Genomic DNA, 17,266 nt, shown 5'->3' with positions numbered 1-17,266 from the left:
GTGGTATTTTGTCGTGGTTAGTGTAAGGTATTTTTTTCCTAGCCTACACTTCATCTTCGGAGCTTGCATAATGTGTTGCAAGAAGACGAGCAATTTGTGCTCTTTCTATCAGGGCTATAGTATTATCATGACAATGCGGTGCGTACAATAACCTCTATGCAAGGGGTTCAGTAACGTTATCCCCCATGAACCCCCTGTGGATGTCAGAGTTGTCCACGAACCCCCAACTTTTCGTCATTATTATACTATAATACGCATAACAATGCTTCGTAAAAGAGCAAGTTCATAGTGTAATATTGTAATAAAAAAAACAGAGTTTTTCCATAGTTACGACTTTTGTACATCACTAAATTATATGGTATATCCGATTTTTGTTCAACAAAAAGTACTCTAGTTTGATTTCAGAAACGTCTCACGAATCCCCTGGGATGGACTCACGCTCCCTTGGGGATAACGTGCAACTCAGTTAGGGAGCCACTGATCTAGGCGATATTGTTTGACATGGGCGTTTTCCACGAACTACATCAATGCACATCATGACATGTACACGCAGAGCTAATAATGTCCTAAAGTATGTTCCATAACGCTGTGTTTTGCCGTAAGGTAATTCGTTGAAAATTGACAATACTATGGCATTTTCAATTGCGTGTATTGTATTAATGAAAATAGTTAAGAGGCGGGGCTACAAGAAAACTGCTCTTTGAGCTCATTAATTCGCTTGTTGGGGACTGACTGCCAGCACATTCGCTGTACTGTCTACACTCGTTGTGGTCTCACAGCATAGTTTAATTAGGGAGCTTGTCTTACAGCTCCCTGCATGAATTACTCGGCACATTGCGCAAGTATAATAGAAATCCTTGTTATATTTATATACATTACGCTTAGTGACATGTTCATCGAACATCGCCCACCAAGAATAAACAGTACTTAGCGCGTACATGTTTTGCATGATATATGTATAACGAATAACGACGTTGATACATGTAGGCAACTTTCATCTCTTTGGTCACTGTAACTGTCATCAGCTTCGTGGTCTTTATTTGAATTGCTGTAAAATTCAGAGATCGCTGTTAATTTCTAAGGTAAGGAGTCTTTTTTTCTGATTCACTTAAGATTTGTGGCAGACATGGTATAAAAACTAAGGGTGGGTAGTGTTAATGTTTTTGAAAAATTTCAAGCAGTTTTCACACATTCGTAAAGTACTGTTAGACGCTCATTACCACATAAGTTTAGGTAGGAATTTAAATAACCATTAAAACTTTATTGTGTAAAACCTTCATATTCAAGTTCGCCCGCAAAAGCACAGTGGTCCACGTGTGTTATTTCGAGAACTTCATAAATTGTAGGTTGTGAATGTCCAACTGTGCATGTCAGAGACAGATCCCAATCACAAATCTACGGATGTGGGAATTTACCTATTATGGTCACTGGGTATCTATTATGGTCACTGGGGGCTCTGTAATGGCGTGGTAAGTGCACTTTTAAAATATCACCCAATTTGTGAACACTTTTCTTCGGTTTACCGCCCATGTTTTTAATTTCTATTAAGTATTTTTAATTCTTGATAAATGATAAGATTAATTAAAACAGCATTCATTTTAAAGTAATGAGCTCATTTCTATTGTATACTATAAAATTTTCGGCGCTGTTCAATACTACTGGGAAGACAAATCTGTAGGTACCAATATAAGATAATACAATCATTTAGGTAACAGTCTTATAGGATATTTAATTGACATTAATTTATTACAACATTTAACCAAAAGGACTATAAACTCATGCCACCAAAATGGTGAGAAAAACATTTTTACAAATAAGTAAGGATATTTTTCTTTCGTTTAAGTACTTTAATTTGCAAATACTGTCCAGCATTAAAATTAGATATGTTAAACAATCGTAGCAAATGTGTATATCATATGTTTAATCTCATTATGTAAATATGAGCACAGAGCACAATGGAAACGTGGAATCACACTTTGGACAAAACGGTAGCCCGTCTGCGAATATTTATTCCCCAAACTGAACTGACACTGAAAGTATTTCCTCGTTTCTGATTGGCTCTCAGCGAGTACGTTATATACTTAAGTATTCAACACCGATCCCTCCATACTCTGCCGATATTAGTATGATCAACACGAACAAATTCAAGATATGCACATTAGCAACTTTCCAGAACTTTTGGAAGGTATATATGAACGAAAGTATATAGTGTTCTTAACACAATGAAGCAACTATTCTCAACTACTGCGCCCAATGTAGGCAGTCCTCGATCGTTTGTTTATTCGCTTAACTCCGCTATACACAACACAAGTACTGAAGCCTTTTGTACTGTGTATAGTATACAACACAATAAAACACAGTGCATTTGTAATTGTATACATGTAACTGATGTACATATGTTTGAGGTGTGTGTGTACATTCGGAGTTGCGATACTTCTAGTTTCATAATCATAAATTCAAAATGTATTCAGTCAATGAATCATGATAGGACTAGTCAATGTGCAGTGACCATGGAGACGGCGAGCGAGGGTGTGCCAGCCATTGAGTGTACAAAAAAAAGCATTTGACGACATGTCTGAGTCTTTTGACTTGTGAGCTATAAAGCCTTATGACCTATACGTACGGAAACCTATACGGAAACCTATTGGCTCGCTGAGAACCAATCAGAATCGAGGAAATGATTTCAGCGTCAGTTCAGTTTGGGCAAAAAATATTCGCAGCACGCCCCCTCACCATGCACACAAAACAAAGCGGCGCTTTCCTTGTTGTTTTGCTGTTCATATATGCATAATGTAAATCTCTATTCATAATAGATGATGATTATAGGCCTTCATACACTAAATAATATCTGTTATGATGGTAAATTTGCAACCACTTCACTTCACGGCTGGAATGGCTACAGAGGCAATACCAACTTAACAATAAAAATGGAACCAGCTGATAAAGTCTGTTAACCAAGTTAAAATAACAAGTTATTGTTTAAGCATGAAATCGATACTTCCCTACAACCTACCTGTTGTTGGTTCGATCAATATCAACGTTTGAGTATCATGAGGCAGTGCCATCTGCTAGGGAAAGTTGACTAGGCTAGTTCAAAAGGACTACACCATGTAGCATCTTACACTATAAACAGTTGTGTAAACATTCCTACACAAGTTCTGAGTAAATGTAATTTTACCCAACTGTGATTGGACCTAGTTTCATATTTGATCCCCCAAAATAAATATATATTCCAAGAAAATGTATATCCTTTTTTGGTATAGTGAATAGTGTCCTACTGTAAATGTGTAGTTAAGCAATTTGCATTAAAGTTTAACACAGGTCTCACTGTAGCAAACTGTTGTGTTAATGAAAACTTACGCAACAGTTGTATAGTTTCTACACAAGGTTGATAGGTGCACTCGTTACACAGCGGATGTGTACAATTTTACACAACCTTTTTTAGATCATTTTTTTATTTTTTTTTATATAAGAATGTAGCACTCTGAAATCATTAAAACTTCGGCAAAGAGTGTGGAAGTCATCACGTTCCCATGCAACAAGTTCGTTTATCGGTTGTTATCACAGATACTAGAGTTGAGTCTTAGTACTTTCCTACCTATACCATAGGATACTACCCTATGCCTTGGCTGGTTATCAAAGATATTGAGCTATCCCTAGCTACCGGAGAATACTAAGAATACTTCTTTCCTACCTATATCATAGGTAGTATAGTACTTTCCTACCTATACCATAGGATACTACCCTATGCCTTGGCTGGTTATCAAAGATATTGAGCTATCCCTAGCTACCGGAGAATACTAAGAATACTAGTTGCCAACTATACATGAAAATGATGTAAGGAAGATTTTCGGACAGGTAAGAACGGAGTATCCTCAGGTAATCACACAAACCCATGGTGTGATTTTAAGTTTTTTACTGAAATAGTTAAGAAAAGTATTGATCAGAGTATAATTCCTTCCTTTTGGAAGCACGCAATGACAGCTCCCATACCCAAGGTTCCTTACCCCACTACTGTACATAACTACAGACCGATTGATCTAGCTAGTATATAGCTATATATATATATATATATATATATATATATATATATATATATATATATATATATTGTGAATGTGTTATATTGATTTTTTCTTATAGTTATTCAACCATTGTATTCATTTTCAAATTGTTTACCAATCCCACGCAATGCCACCAGGACATTGTGATGTCGATAGTTGAAGAGGGCTTTCAAGTGCAGTGAATATGATGTTTGTTTCCTTTAGCGTCCATACAAACGGTTATACTATTACATGCAATAGCCATATGATCATCACGAACAACGTCATTTCCTATTGAAAGCTCTTTCTTTACATAAACGTGTGAGTTAACAACTTGTTAAATTGTTAGGCTTACTAAAGACATTTTTTGCCTTCAAAACCCAGGTAAGTATTGTAAGTATATCTAAAGAATATTATTTTGTTTATTCTGGTGTTCATTGATATGTATTTCCTTCATAACCATTGATTATGGCGTAAATGGACGTTCTGTTTAGTTTTCCGGTTGGTATATCTCCATTAGGCCTACATCATTTCGTATAAAGCACAGCGTTATCACGAGGTCGGAATATTGTTACACCTATATTCAGGGTTCGCAGGTTTCTTCCGGGAGTGGAAAAAACCGCGGAATAAACCGCGGTATATTCCACTCGAAAGAAATAGGTTTCTTCCGGACAAAACGGAAGAAACTCAATTTTTTAGGAAAAAACTGTTGATAAAGTATTAAAACAACTTGCAATGATTTCTAACTATGTAATAAATGGACAAGAAGCACTAAAGTGTCATCAAGGTAGTCTATATCTAGGTTTGGAGCACATGACAGGCTTCCAGCATATACCGTACACAATATAGTACTAGGCTACTGGCATCGGACTATTCAGGGAACAAGGGAACAGTTCTTAGTTAAAAACTAGTTTCTGAGTGGACGGGCAAGTGTTCCCTGGAAACTAGTGTAGGCCTACTACCTACTACCTACACACTCATTACTACGATTACATTGGCCACTATGACCATATTTTGTGGAGATTGAACCCAAGACATGAGGGTTACAGATTCGACTGGTAGTTGTAGTGTGAAATAAGGGCTGGCTCGTAGCCAGATGTGTTTAATTATGGATGTTTGTTCTTTTTGCTGTTGGGATGACAAGTCCCCCTAACTACAAGTTGTAATTTAGGGAGTTGCAGAAATTACAATGTTGCCTAAATCTAACAGATATTGTTTGGCTTTTTCTTGGTGTTTATTGTATTAAATCCTCAGTGCATGGGCCAATCCAGGTTAATCATTCATACAGTATGGCTAGTTATACAATTCTGGTTGATGGGGGGGGGGGGGGGGATTGCGAGATGATAGGTAGTCCTTCAATATTGTGATTTATAAAAACAACCCAAAATTATAATCAAAATAATTTTATCATATTTTGATGGTTTCAATGGTATTCATTTCAGTCAGATGGTGGTAAACTATTTGTCTCTGTATCGTGTATGTGGGCTGTGCTGCATATATGCCAATTTTTACAGTTTTTTCCAGTTTCTTCTGGTTTCTACCAGTTTCTTCCGGAAGGAAGTGGAAGAAACCTGGAAGAAACAGGTTTCTTCCAGTTTCTCCCACGTCCCCGGAAGAAATAGGTTTCTACAGGAAGAAACCGAACCCTGCCTATATCGAACAATACTATTCCTATTTTGTGACAATTTTCCTTTCTCTAGGGATCAATCATGATACTATATAACTCGGAAGTCAGTTGGGAATACTAAAGTCCGATTTTGGAAAAGTCATATATATATATATATAACAGTCATGATCCACACATATCACAAAGCTACACATGCTTTATTGAAATTATTAAACATGTGATATTATCATATTTTTGTCTGATGTTGCAAAGCCATGTAGTCGAAATTAATATACACGACTAGTAAATAAAATTTAATAAGTATGCTAATTGAATTAGATTTGTGCCCATTGAAAAGGGTTACACAAACTAAGACATACTCAGATGTAGCTGTAAAGATTGTAAAATTAAAGCAATAATCTCACCTTCCTAAGCGGCAAATAGCCATGCAATAATATATACTACGAACTACTGTGTTCACATTGCAAGGTCCCTGCGTCAGTACATTGCGCTTGGCCAGTTTAAAATAACAGGTGAAGTTATGTTTGACAGTGTCATATGCTAAATGTATATGGAAACGTTGAGGTGCCGGCAAATATAAAACTTTCATACTGCAACTTGCGGCAATTTATTATCTTTTTTATGCAAAATATTGAAATTATGACATTTTGATGCGAGCGTAATTAATGATTTTGTTGCAGAATTTTGTTTTTAAGAGATTTATCATTGCCATGTTCTTTATTATGTTTAAAGCAAATTTTCAACGTAATAACAATTGCTAAATAGTCAAACTGTTGATTTTGTTACTCACTAGGTAGAAGGAAATTTTCAATTTGTTGCAAATTGTCAACATATTAACGTAATTATTAATTTTTGTTGAAACTTGCTACTATTTGTTAAAAAAGGTCGACATGTTACGTGCGTATTCTAAAGAATTATTGATATAATGTATGTATCCATGGATCCTGGCAAAGTAGGATTTATAACTACACTCGAATTAGAATGTAATGACCACGCTCAGATGAATATTGATGAAGTAGGGTAATACAGAGCAAGACAAATAATAAGATATGCAAATCAAGTTGTTTTCAAGAAATATCAATGCGGTATTCTAGTCCATCGGGGCAGGCCTCAAAATGTGCTTAAAAAACGAGTTTCGTTGCACATATTTAGTACCAAGGTTTGTTGGTTGGAAGTTGTAGAGGGATGTCCTGGGAACATTTTTCACGATGTTGGATGATTGGAGAGGTGTTATTTTTCGAGTAAACAACAAACAAATGACGTCACTCTTATACGGTGTACGATGATTACAACAAAGCAGTTCCTTGTCACAGCAACACGAAAACGGCATTTAAATGCATTTGAACTTATTAGAACCTAGATGTTTTTGTTGACAGTTATAGAGGGATGTCCTGAGATTATCTTAGGAGTTGTTGGATGCTTGGAGAGATGTTATATTGTTGGTAAACATCAAATTACCTCACTATGAAGTGTAGGCTAAATTAAAAATCAGCAACATTTAAAAACTATTATCATGTTGCTGTGACTATTCACAGCAACATGATAATAGTTTTTAAATGTTACTAAACCTATTTAGAACCAAGGTTTGTTGGTTGGATAATGTGAAGAAATGTCCTTAGAATACTTGAAAAGTTGTTGGATGCTAAAAGAGGTAATACTTTACGAGTAAACAATAAACATATGACGTCATAGTCCATCAGGGCAGGCTTCAAAAAGTGCTTAAAATACGAGTTTCGTTGCACATATTTAGTGCCAAGGTTTGTTGGTTGGAAGTTGTAGAGGGATGTCCTGGGAACATTTTTCGCGATGTCTGAAGTTTGGAGAGGTTTTATTTTTCGAGTAAACAACAAACAAATGACGTCACTCTTATACGATGTTAGACAATTACAACAAAGCAGTTCCTTGTCACAGCAACATGAAAATGGCATTTAAATGGTTTTGCACTTATACGTTGTAAGATAATGAAAATTGAGCAGTTTCTTGTCACAGCAAGATGATAACATAATTTAAATGTTCTTGCACTAACAGTACTTAGGACCAGGTAATGTTGCTTGAAAGCTATATAGGAACGTCTGAAGAACATTTTAACAGTTGTTGGGTGCTAAGAGAGGTGTTATGTAAAGAGTTAACAATAAACAAATAACGTCATTCTTATACGTTTTGCTGTACGACAATTAAACAGAGCAGTTCCTTGTCACAGCAAGATGATAAAATAATTAAACACAGTATTAAGAACCAGGATGTGTTGGCTGAAGTAATAGAGGAATGTCCGCAGAATATTTTAAGAGTTGTTGGATTATTAAAGCAGTGTTATTTTTCGAAAACAACAAATTATGTTGTGTTAAATATAATTTGAACAAATGCATTTTTAAACACTGTCCGTCTCCTGAAGTCTGCCTCGAGACTCACCTTTAACGCAAATGTAGCTGGTCAAAAACGCAGTGACCAGGCAAAAATATATGTTTTTAGGTTTGGGAAAATTACAAGTAGCACCTTCCCATGAGAGAAGGACCGGATGACTCTGAGATCTTGGGACAACTTGAAAAGGCGTAACGCTCACACAAAAGTAAACATAAGGAAAAATAGTAGGTTTACTATGCACATGAATCTTGTATTAAAAACAATGGGGTCACTTAAACTTAAAGAAAAATTTAAATGATATAAATGGGTAACTAACAGATCTTATCAGAGCTGTTACGTCTAACAAGAAATCCACTGAACTTATTTCAAAATAAACTGACTAAAAGTTCTAAGTTAGAACACAATCGCGGCGCGGGTCAACCAACTAAAAAGTCGCAAATAGAATTACTTCCTTGGGTTACTTCGATCAGATGCAGGTTCACTCTGTTGGGGGAAGTCTCTGAGATAGGTTTGCTCACTGAACGGCTCTTGACCAGCTTGCTCTTCACTCCCTGGTATCTGGGCCCATTGACCTATCAGCTGTCAATTAAGTTACTAAATAATTACCAGGCACATTACTTAACCCCAGTCTAACCTTATAAATGGGTCTCAACAGTGTCCTTAAATAAATTTGTTGTTACACATCCATCACCAAGAATATTCCTACCAAAACAAAATAGCTATTAAACTGTCTATTTCTCCTACAGCTCTCAAAAGTGATAGAGGCTTGGAGCCATTACATGTATTCCTAGAAAACAAGGGCCACACAAAACAATAACTATGTTCAAAAATGACAAAGGTCACACAGGGCCACGTGACCACAAACTGTTGCCCTGTAGTAGTAGCATAAAAGTGAAACTTTAGGGAACTCCTCAATCTATTAAAGTAAGTTATTCATTGTCAAATGAATAAAACAAAATAAGAAAAAGAACGGAAAAGATCAAATGAATTAAACAAAATTGGAAAATGAAAGAAAATGATCAACATAAACACCAACAAAACATTGACCAGGTTATGCTTTGGTTACACAAACAATCCTTTCTGAGTGATATGACTTCCTCGTCACTATCAACATGACCAACACCCAAAGCCACTTGCTTAGGAAGAAGTAGTCTTCTTCTGTTATGTGAAGTCAGAATGTCTTGGGCAATAGCACTGTCATCCTTTCATCACAGCAGCTTTTTTGAGCAGTTTCTCAGCATCTCGTGTCAAACACTGTGACAGCTGCTCTGTCTGCCCGCTAACAGATCTTCTTCCTTTTGAAAACTTGAGTCCTGATTGTGCCAGAGAAATCTCTGTAGAGGGAGCACCGCAAATATCCTTGTCTTTGGCGCCGATGGGCCTGCACTTTCATCTGCAACAAATAAAAAAAAAATTGTTTGGTTGATACAGTATTTTGAATTGTCCTGTTGATCACACTGTGGTTCACATTAATTGTCTACACTGGAACTCAACTGACTAATAAGCCTCCATTTATTTCAGTGTAAGTCTGGAGCCATGAGCTTCGTAGGGTATAGTTACAAACCCACACACTAGAAAGGTTTGAGAACACATGCAACGCTACTTGACCGGATTTCCCATACTAAAAGAAGGCCTCTCCATACATGCATCAAAGTAAAATAAACCAAGCAAGATGCTTTGATATAAAATATTTTTTTCCAAATTTTTAAAGAGCTGTAATAAGACTATAGGTGCAACTAAATCGAGTGCCATGCTGATGCTAAATTAGCTGGAAACTTACATATGCCAACTCGCTGTAGCATTGTCTAGGCCTATTTACTTAGTGGCCTGTATATAAGCTACATTACACGCTACATTTGTTTGTGTGTGTGCCAGTACTACCAGCAGCCATGGAGACATGCTCTGGGCTTAGTTAGGCCCTGTTTTGATAAATTAATCCAAAACTAGAGGCTTGACCATAGCCCCAGGCTGACATTGAATATTGATAGGCCTAACGTTAGTCTGCCTATCGAACCTACACTGGTGTTAATTTCATTTCTTTGTTTCATGACAAATAAAATATGAAATAAATATAACAGATACCAGTATATAGTAGCCGTCGATCTATCCTTCATGGTTGCTACGTTAATCACTTCTAGACTAAGGCAAACTAGTAATAGTATAGTATTGAAGAGCCTTGTCCTAAATTTTCATAGTTGCCATTCGTATCACTTCAGGAAGTTTTCTTGTCACAGTAATGCTCTTACATGAGTATTAGTAACAGGCCTTGAATTACCTTCATCGTTCGTGTACTGAATCATGGAAGCACCTTCTAGGTATGAAAATTTGCCACCCTCAATACTGCTTCATATCTCGGCACATTTGACGTCGGTTTGCCAACTGTTGGCTGTAAATTTCGGTAGACTTTCAGCCCATCGTTCTCTTGTAATGCAGTACGTTATGCAGACTAGTTGTAAACACGTACAAACGTTACATACACACAGTCTGTGCATAAACATCACGCCGAGCCGAGCAGTTTCTGTATCAGCTGACATATCACATGCCACACAATAAGGATTTTGATTGGCTCTTGAGTGAAAAAATCGCTGCGATCGGAGAAGTCCTAACAACGCAAAGCGGACTAAATGAGTCCGTTTTAAACTGCTGTTTACTCTTAAGATAACACTTCCCGAACCATCCAACATCGAGAATTGTAATAAGCATATGAAAACACACCATAATATGTGATCAAACCTTGGTACTAAATATGTGCAACGACAATGAACGATATCGAGCCTGCCCCGATGGACTATTCGAGTTGATTGTTTGGCACTAAAAAAGAACAACACATCGTTCAAAACGGGCTTGTAATAATGCGATTTGTTATCGTAAGTGTAAAATATCAGTCAATTGGGCAATAAGAATTATTAATTTAACTCTAAACAGGCTTACTAATCCTTCAAACGTCGATTACTAAAACAATGTTTATGGGTTCCTGGAAGCAACAATCAACTGCTTCAGTGAAATTTATCTGTATTGTTGTTCCAGTGACCAGTTGCCGACATCTATACACTTGGGACGATGTGTTAAGTTCTTACAGTTTTGACCAAAAAGAGCACAACTCAATACAAGCATGTCGATCTCCAACCATTTTATACGATCTAAATGTTGAAGTACACAATAATACAGGACTCGATCTGCAACTCCTTGCACAAATATCACAGGGAGAGTTATACTTGAAAATGTGGAATGACTGTTCAGCAACTTACCAAAGTTACTAAAAGCATATTTACTGGCAGCATATTTAAGTGTACAATCTGTTTTGTAAGAAACAATCCAGTGTTTAATGAACAATAATCCAATCTGAAATATATGCATTAGTTACTGATCAACAGATGAAGTGAACAGATGAAATTGAAAGATGGAATAAACAGTACTATATCGCGCTTGAAAAATATTGACTAATGTAAATTCTGCGCAAATAGCCCACATTTTATCACAAGTAGGTAACTTTTGTGGATTAGAAAGGTATTTGGCCCATGCTTGGTTATTGAACGAAATACCTCCGTAAGTGATTACGTCAAAAAGTTATAGTTCAATGTTCAAAGTAAAAAGGAAATCAGCAGTGAGGCCATAACGCGCGTGTGACAAACTGATTGTCAGTTGTAACTCTGGTAACTAGGTATGGATAGACAGTGCTGTGCTCACTTTAATCCGAATAGTTCACAAGTTCAGTCAAGAACTTCTCTTTAAGTGTAAGCCTACTGGATCTGAGGTTCATGCAAACCAAGTATCGAAAACTGTGCCTTATTTCAGATATTTCAAATTGAATGGGAGAATGTCACGGTGCATTCGAGATATCTGAATTTCTATTCAGATTTCCCAAATTGAATTTGAAGTATGGAAATGAGTTCGAGAAAGTTTAAATGGATATTGAGAAAGCTGAAATTGAATTGGAGATTTCTGAAAATTCTAGTTCAGGTACTTTAAATTCAAGTTCAAATACCTGAAATAGGTTTCTCGCTTTTCAGAAACTGCTGAAAAGGTGTAAATAATAAACATCGTTAAAATATACAGTATTTAAGTATTAGATTACGCAATGAAATCAAAACTGTATTGTTTTGATGGCCTTCGATGACAGCATAGAGTATACTAATGAGGGGTTAATCAACGGTCTAACATGCGTTTATCGCAGGATAAAGCACCTGGGGTATAAAACAAGCAATGATCGACACCGGTGCAGCCAGCAACAGTATTTTACCCCCGAGAGTATATATATATTTATATATATATATATATATATATATATATATATATATATATAGATAGATAGATAGATAGATAGATAGATAGATAGATAGATAGATAGATAGATAGATAGATAGATAGATAGATAGATAGATAGATAGATAGATAGATAGATAGATAGATAGATAGATAGATAGATAGATAGATAGATAGATAGATAGATAGATAGATAGATAGATAGATAGATAGATAGATAGATAGATAGATAGATAGATAGATAGATAGATAGATAGATAGATAGATAGATAGATAGATAGATAGATAGATAGATAGATAGATAGATAGATAGATAGATAGATAGATAGATAGATAGATAGATAGATAGATAGATAGATAGATAGATAGATAGATAGATAGATAGATAGATAGATAGATAGATAGATAGATAGATAGATAGATAGATAGATAGATAGATAGATAGATAGATAGATAGATAGATAGATAGATAGATAGATAGATAGATAGATAGATAGATAGATAGATAGATAGATAGATAGATAGATAGATAGATAGATAGATAGATAGATAGATAGATAGATAGATAGATAGATAGATAGATAGATAGATAGATAGATAGATAGATAGATAGATAGATAGATAGATAGATAGATAGATAGATAGATAGATAGATAGATAGATAGATAGATAGATAGATAGATAGATAGATAGATAGATAGATAGATAGATAGATAGATAGATAGATAGATAGATAGATAGATAGATAGATAGATAGATAGATAGATAGATAGATAGATAGATAGATAGATAGATAGATAGATAGATAGATAGATAGATAGATAGATAGATAGATAGATAGATAGATAGATAGATAGATAGATAGATAGATAGATAGATAGATAGATAGATAGATAGATAGATAGATAGATAGATAGATAGATAGATAGATAGATAGATAGATAGATAGATAGATAGATAGATAGATAGATAGATAGATAGATAGATAGATAGATAGATAGATAGATAGATAGATAGATAGATAGATATACGAAACACGGTACAATATATTGCAGTATGAATGTCAGCATAAGGAGAACCTCAACTCTCATGCATGGAACGTTGGCCAGTCGAATCCTTGTGGAAACTGTGCCCAAGGTTTAGTATTGTAGTATTACTAAGCGTAAGCTGCATTGGATGTGTTTAGAAATACATTGGAAAGTTAAACATGTACGACAAATGACTTTTAAATGTCCATGATATTTCAAAATTTGATTCAGTGACTGATTATCTTTCTTTACATAGAACGGTTGTACCACGAACATGGCTCAATTACCCAATCAACAAGGCTTTCCTTTGAATCATCAACCCGTTGTCATGGTACAACAACAGGTCCCTCAAAATGTTGGTAACCTTAAAGGATCAGGACCTCGCCGTGTTATGGGAAGCTTAATTATTGCTTGTGGCTGTGCTCAAATTGTTTTCTCCATTTGTTTAGTAATTGTTTTGCGGCCCTACGGTTTGCATTATGGTCACTGGGGAATCTGGAATGGTGTGGTAAGTGCACTTTTAAAATATCACCTAATTCAAGTAACTCGTTTCTTCGGTTTACCGCCAATATTCTTAGTTTGTATTAAGTATTTTAATTTTTGATAATTGTAAGATTCTTTATAACAGCTTTTATCCCAACGAAATGAGTTGAATATGTTTTAGTTGAGTTCACTTGTACGACGCTGTTTACTGTAAACTGTACGACGATGTTCAATTCCACTGGGAAGAAAAATTCTGTGGGCAGCAATAAAAAATATTTAATGGAACATGAAACATCCTCATATTACAATCATTTAGGGTACATACTTATATGGTATTAAATATAAATTAATTTTATTACATCATTTAACCATAAGTACTACTAATGAATGCCACTAAAATGATAAGAAAACTATTTAAAAAAATATGTAAGGGAAGTTCCCATTCGTTTAAGTTACACATTTGTTTGTTATCTCATTCTAAGTTTAGCGTACAGTCTATGATAAAATAGTGCCGATCAACATTCGTTTACAAGACAATCTGTAACTATCAGGGCTTCGATGTTATTTAATTATGATAACTCACAAAATGACAAAGGCTGAAGTTATTAATGTTGTACTTCTCATATTACTTGTTTAATGTACTTTAATTTGCGTATACTGTTCAGCTAAAATTAGATATGTTATGCATGGAATATCTTTGTCTACAAACTAACTATAATTTACAAAATTAGGCAATAAAATCAAAATATATGGTTCAAATTTCCAAAACTTCATTTGTATACAGTGCATCTATATTTATTCAAAACGGTATTTTAAATGATTTGATTTGAATGATCTTAAGTGATATTTCCTTATTATTCCTAGTTGACTCACATGTTGAACACCGTCGATTGTGTTACTAACCTTTTCAATGGTTTCTATATTGCCTTTAATCGCTTTTCATTTGTTGTAATTTATGTATCATAACTTGTTATACTCTCTTAGTTATAAATTAAATTTGCTATTTATACTGGAATAAAGGAAACTGAAACTTAACTTAAAAGATAGTCACTACGAAAAAGACCTAACTATATAAACTAGCTATAAGCAGCCTAGGCAAGCCATATGCTATCATTTTCATCAAACGGCCGAAGGACAGACGTGGGTTAAATCTAGCATTAATTTAATCCTCATCGATGAAACTTCGGTTACATCATTTTATAGAATCAAAAGCCGTATTTCTTGAAACTCTTTAAATATTGTTATAACTGTAGTACTGCAGTGCGTTGATATTAACGTCCCAGCACTGGCAGGTAGTTCACAATCATGACACATTTAACTTGAAGAATTTATTAAAGAATCGGTCAGAGGAAAGTGAAAAATATTTCAAAAATAAATATCATTACGAACCAACAGTCACGAGAACCATAAAGTAGAAAATGTTTTAATTTCGTGAAAACTCTGTTATGATAGGGCAACTACGGGTATCTGAGCATGAATTGAGTACTCCCTGCGTTGAGAACGTGCTATATGTACGTAGCGCTACATTGTTATTAGTGTACATACATTGGTAATAATACGCTACATTGTTAACATAAAAACATCTTTCCGTCATATTACTTTTGAGAGATATTTGCAAACATGGAAAGTGGTCCCAAACCATAAAAATTAATAACTTCTCCGTCGACTCATGCGAATGACGACAGAAGCCGATGATAATACTGTCGCATATATCAATTCCTCAACGAATAAAGACGTTGAGAACCACGTGACAACACATTTCAGATTTCATTCCTTGGGATGGTGTATTCCCATGTCCAAAGTTTTACCCAATCTTTTAACGTAATGTTACCATGAGACAGGCAAGCCCAATGGTCAAACATTTCCAGGTCATGTAGGCTGATGTATGGCCTACTAACCATACAAAACGTTTCCTATAAGTTGTGACCTTGATTTGGAAACCTTTGCATGTTTTTTTTTCCAGGGGGGGCGATTGTGGCACTGATATTTTACCTCAAAGTTGTGGAATGCTGAAGGAAACAAAGTATTTTCAGGAAAGTTGTTGCAATCTGTGCATGCATATTTCCAAACTTTCTTAATTGTAGAGAGGGGCCTTTCACCAATATATGCCTCGATGGCCAGCACAAAACCTCCCTAGTCCTAGACGTATATTACAAAGTTTACAATCAACTTAATGGCTCTGGTATATGACGCAGATCAAGTTATAATGGGACATGCAACCAGTACGCTTGTAGTAGTGGGGAGGGGTATTGCCCAATGAATTGCTTCACAATTACATGAATCTTCAAATCCAAGTATCTGCCATGCAAAAGCCTAAGTTATAATCTCTCTCTTCTTACATTTTAACTAGTTCTGTAAGATAATTAGGCCTTTACACTCTACCACAAACCTGCTCCTACATTACCCGTGACGATACACAGACTGGTCTGGCTGTCCCGCTTCCTCTGGGTTGATGATGACTACCATCAAGCAGTATTTGCTATTTGAGGCTGGATGTCCCAGTAAACCCCTTCTCACACCTAATAACCATTCAATTAAATTTAGACCCTTCAAAGTAAAGTTCAAAGTTTATTTGCCAGCTTAAACCATACAATAAGTTTAGTACGCACGGTATTATACAGTACACATGTACTTATCTCACAGTATCCCACACTGTGCATGAAGTGACTTGAGTTCAAATGCACTATGTCACTATGATCTCTTGAATGCATCTCAAGGGGAAAACATATGGAAGTTAACATTGTTAGCTAAAGATACAGAGACTCAATTATACACAACGAACTTGATCAAAGATCAATCACTGTATTTGTTTAATGCTGCACATCACTGATGCTGATGCCTCAAAGATACTGAAAGTTACTTAGTCACACGACAAACATAGTACATATTTTTGCTGAAATCAATTAAGGAATAAGATCATTTTCCAGCTGACCCCCTCCACTCCCCACTCAAGCTAGGAAACAATTGCGCACATAGTTTCAGCCTAAATAACATAGACTGTTAAAAGAAAACTCTTTACAACAACATAGTCACAAAATTTAGCAAATGCTTTATCATGAACAAAGGCCCGGATCTCTTTTGTGACGCTTTGCTTACAAATGATGATCTCTGGCGACACATGACTACTTCTTGTCTGCTGTCTTTGCCCTTTCTGTGACAGGGAACGCAGTAAAGGTTTACTGTGCCTGGTGTAGGATGACTCATCGCCTGGAACCAATAAACTTAACAGTTTTTTTTTTCTCATGATAAGGAGAACGTTTTAGGAAAGTGTGTCTTAATACGTTGTGCAAATAATGTATCCACTTATATATGAAAGGTTTAGAATTCAAGACTTTACATGGCTTTCAACACAGGTTTGGTTTGATTAGTACAAGCAGACCTAATAAAGTAAGGAGGGAGATGTCGCTCAAGGTACCTATTTGAGAAACCCTTTATTTGAAGTGGCTGATACCATGCTCTTA

The 17,266-nt window shown here is 35.5% G+C and overlaps 2 protein-coding genes across 2 annotated transcripts in view; both read left to right on the top strand.

The window, feature by feature from the left end:
- The window catches only part of LOC139974321 (uncharacterized), a 47,010-nt gene that overhangs the window by 23,654 nt on the left and 6,090 nt on the right, over positions 1 to 17,266 (top strand). Inside the window, exon 3 of the mRNA XM_071981349.1 lies at positions 13,579 to 13,830. Within this exon, the coding sequence (XP_071837450.1) occupies positions 13,579 to 13,830 (252 nt within the window). The remainder of the gene's footprint in view (positions 1 to 13,578; positions 13,831 to 17,266) is intronic.
- LOC139974322 (uncharacterized) overlaps positions 4,171 to 17,266 on the top strand; it is a 41,296-nt gene continuing 28,200 nt past the window's right edge. Inside the window, exon 1 of the mRNA XM_071981353.1 lies at positions 4,171 to 4,427. The gene's annotated coding sequence lies outside the window, so the exon portion shown is untranslated. The remainder of the gene's footprint in view (positions 4,428 to 17,266) is intronic.

The sequence above is a fragment of the Apostichopus japonicus genome, chromosome 9, assembly GCF_037975245.1.
Source record: "Apostichopus japonicus isolate 1M-3 chromosome 9, ASM3797524v1, whole genome shotgun sequence".
Taxonomy (NCBI): domain Eukaryota; kingdom Metazoa; phylum Echinodermata; class Holothuroidea; order Aspidochirotida; family Stichopodidae; genus Apostichopus; species Apostichopus japonicus.
The sequence above is the reverse complement of the archived record's forward strand: the minus strand, read 5'-3'. Positions and strand labels throughout refer to the sequence as shown.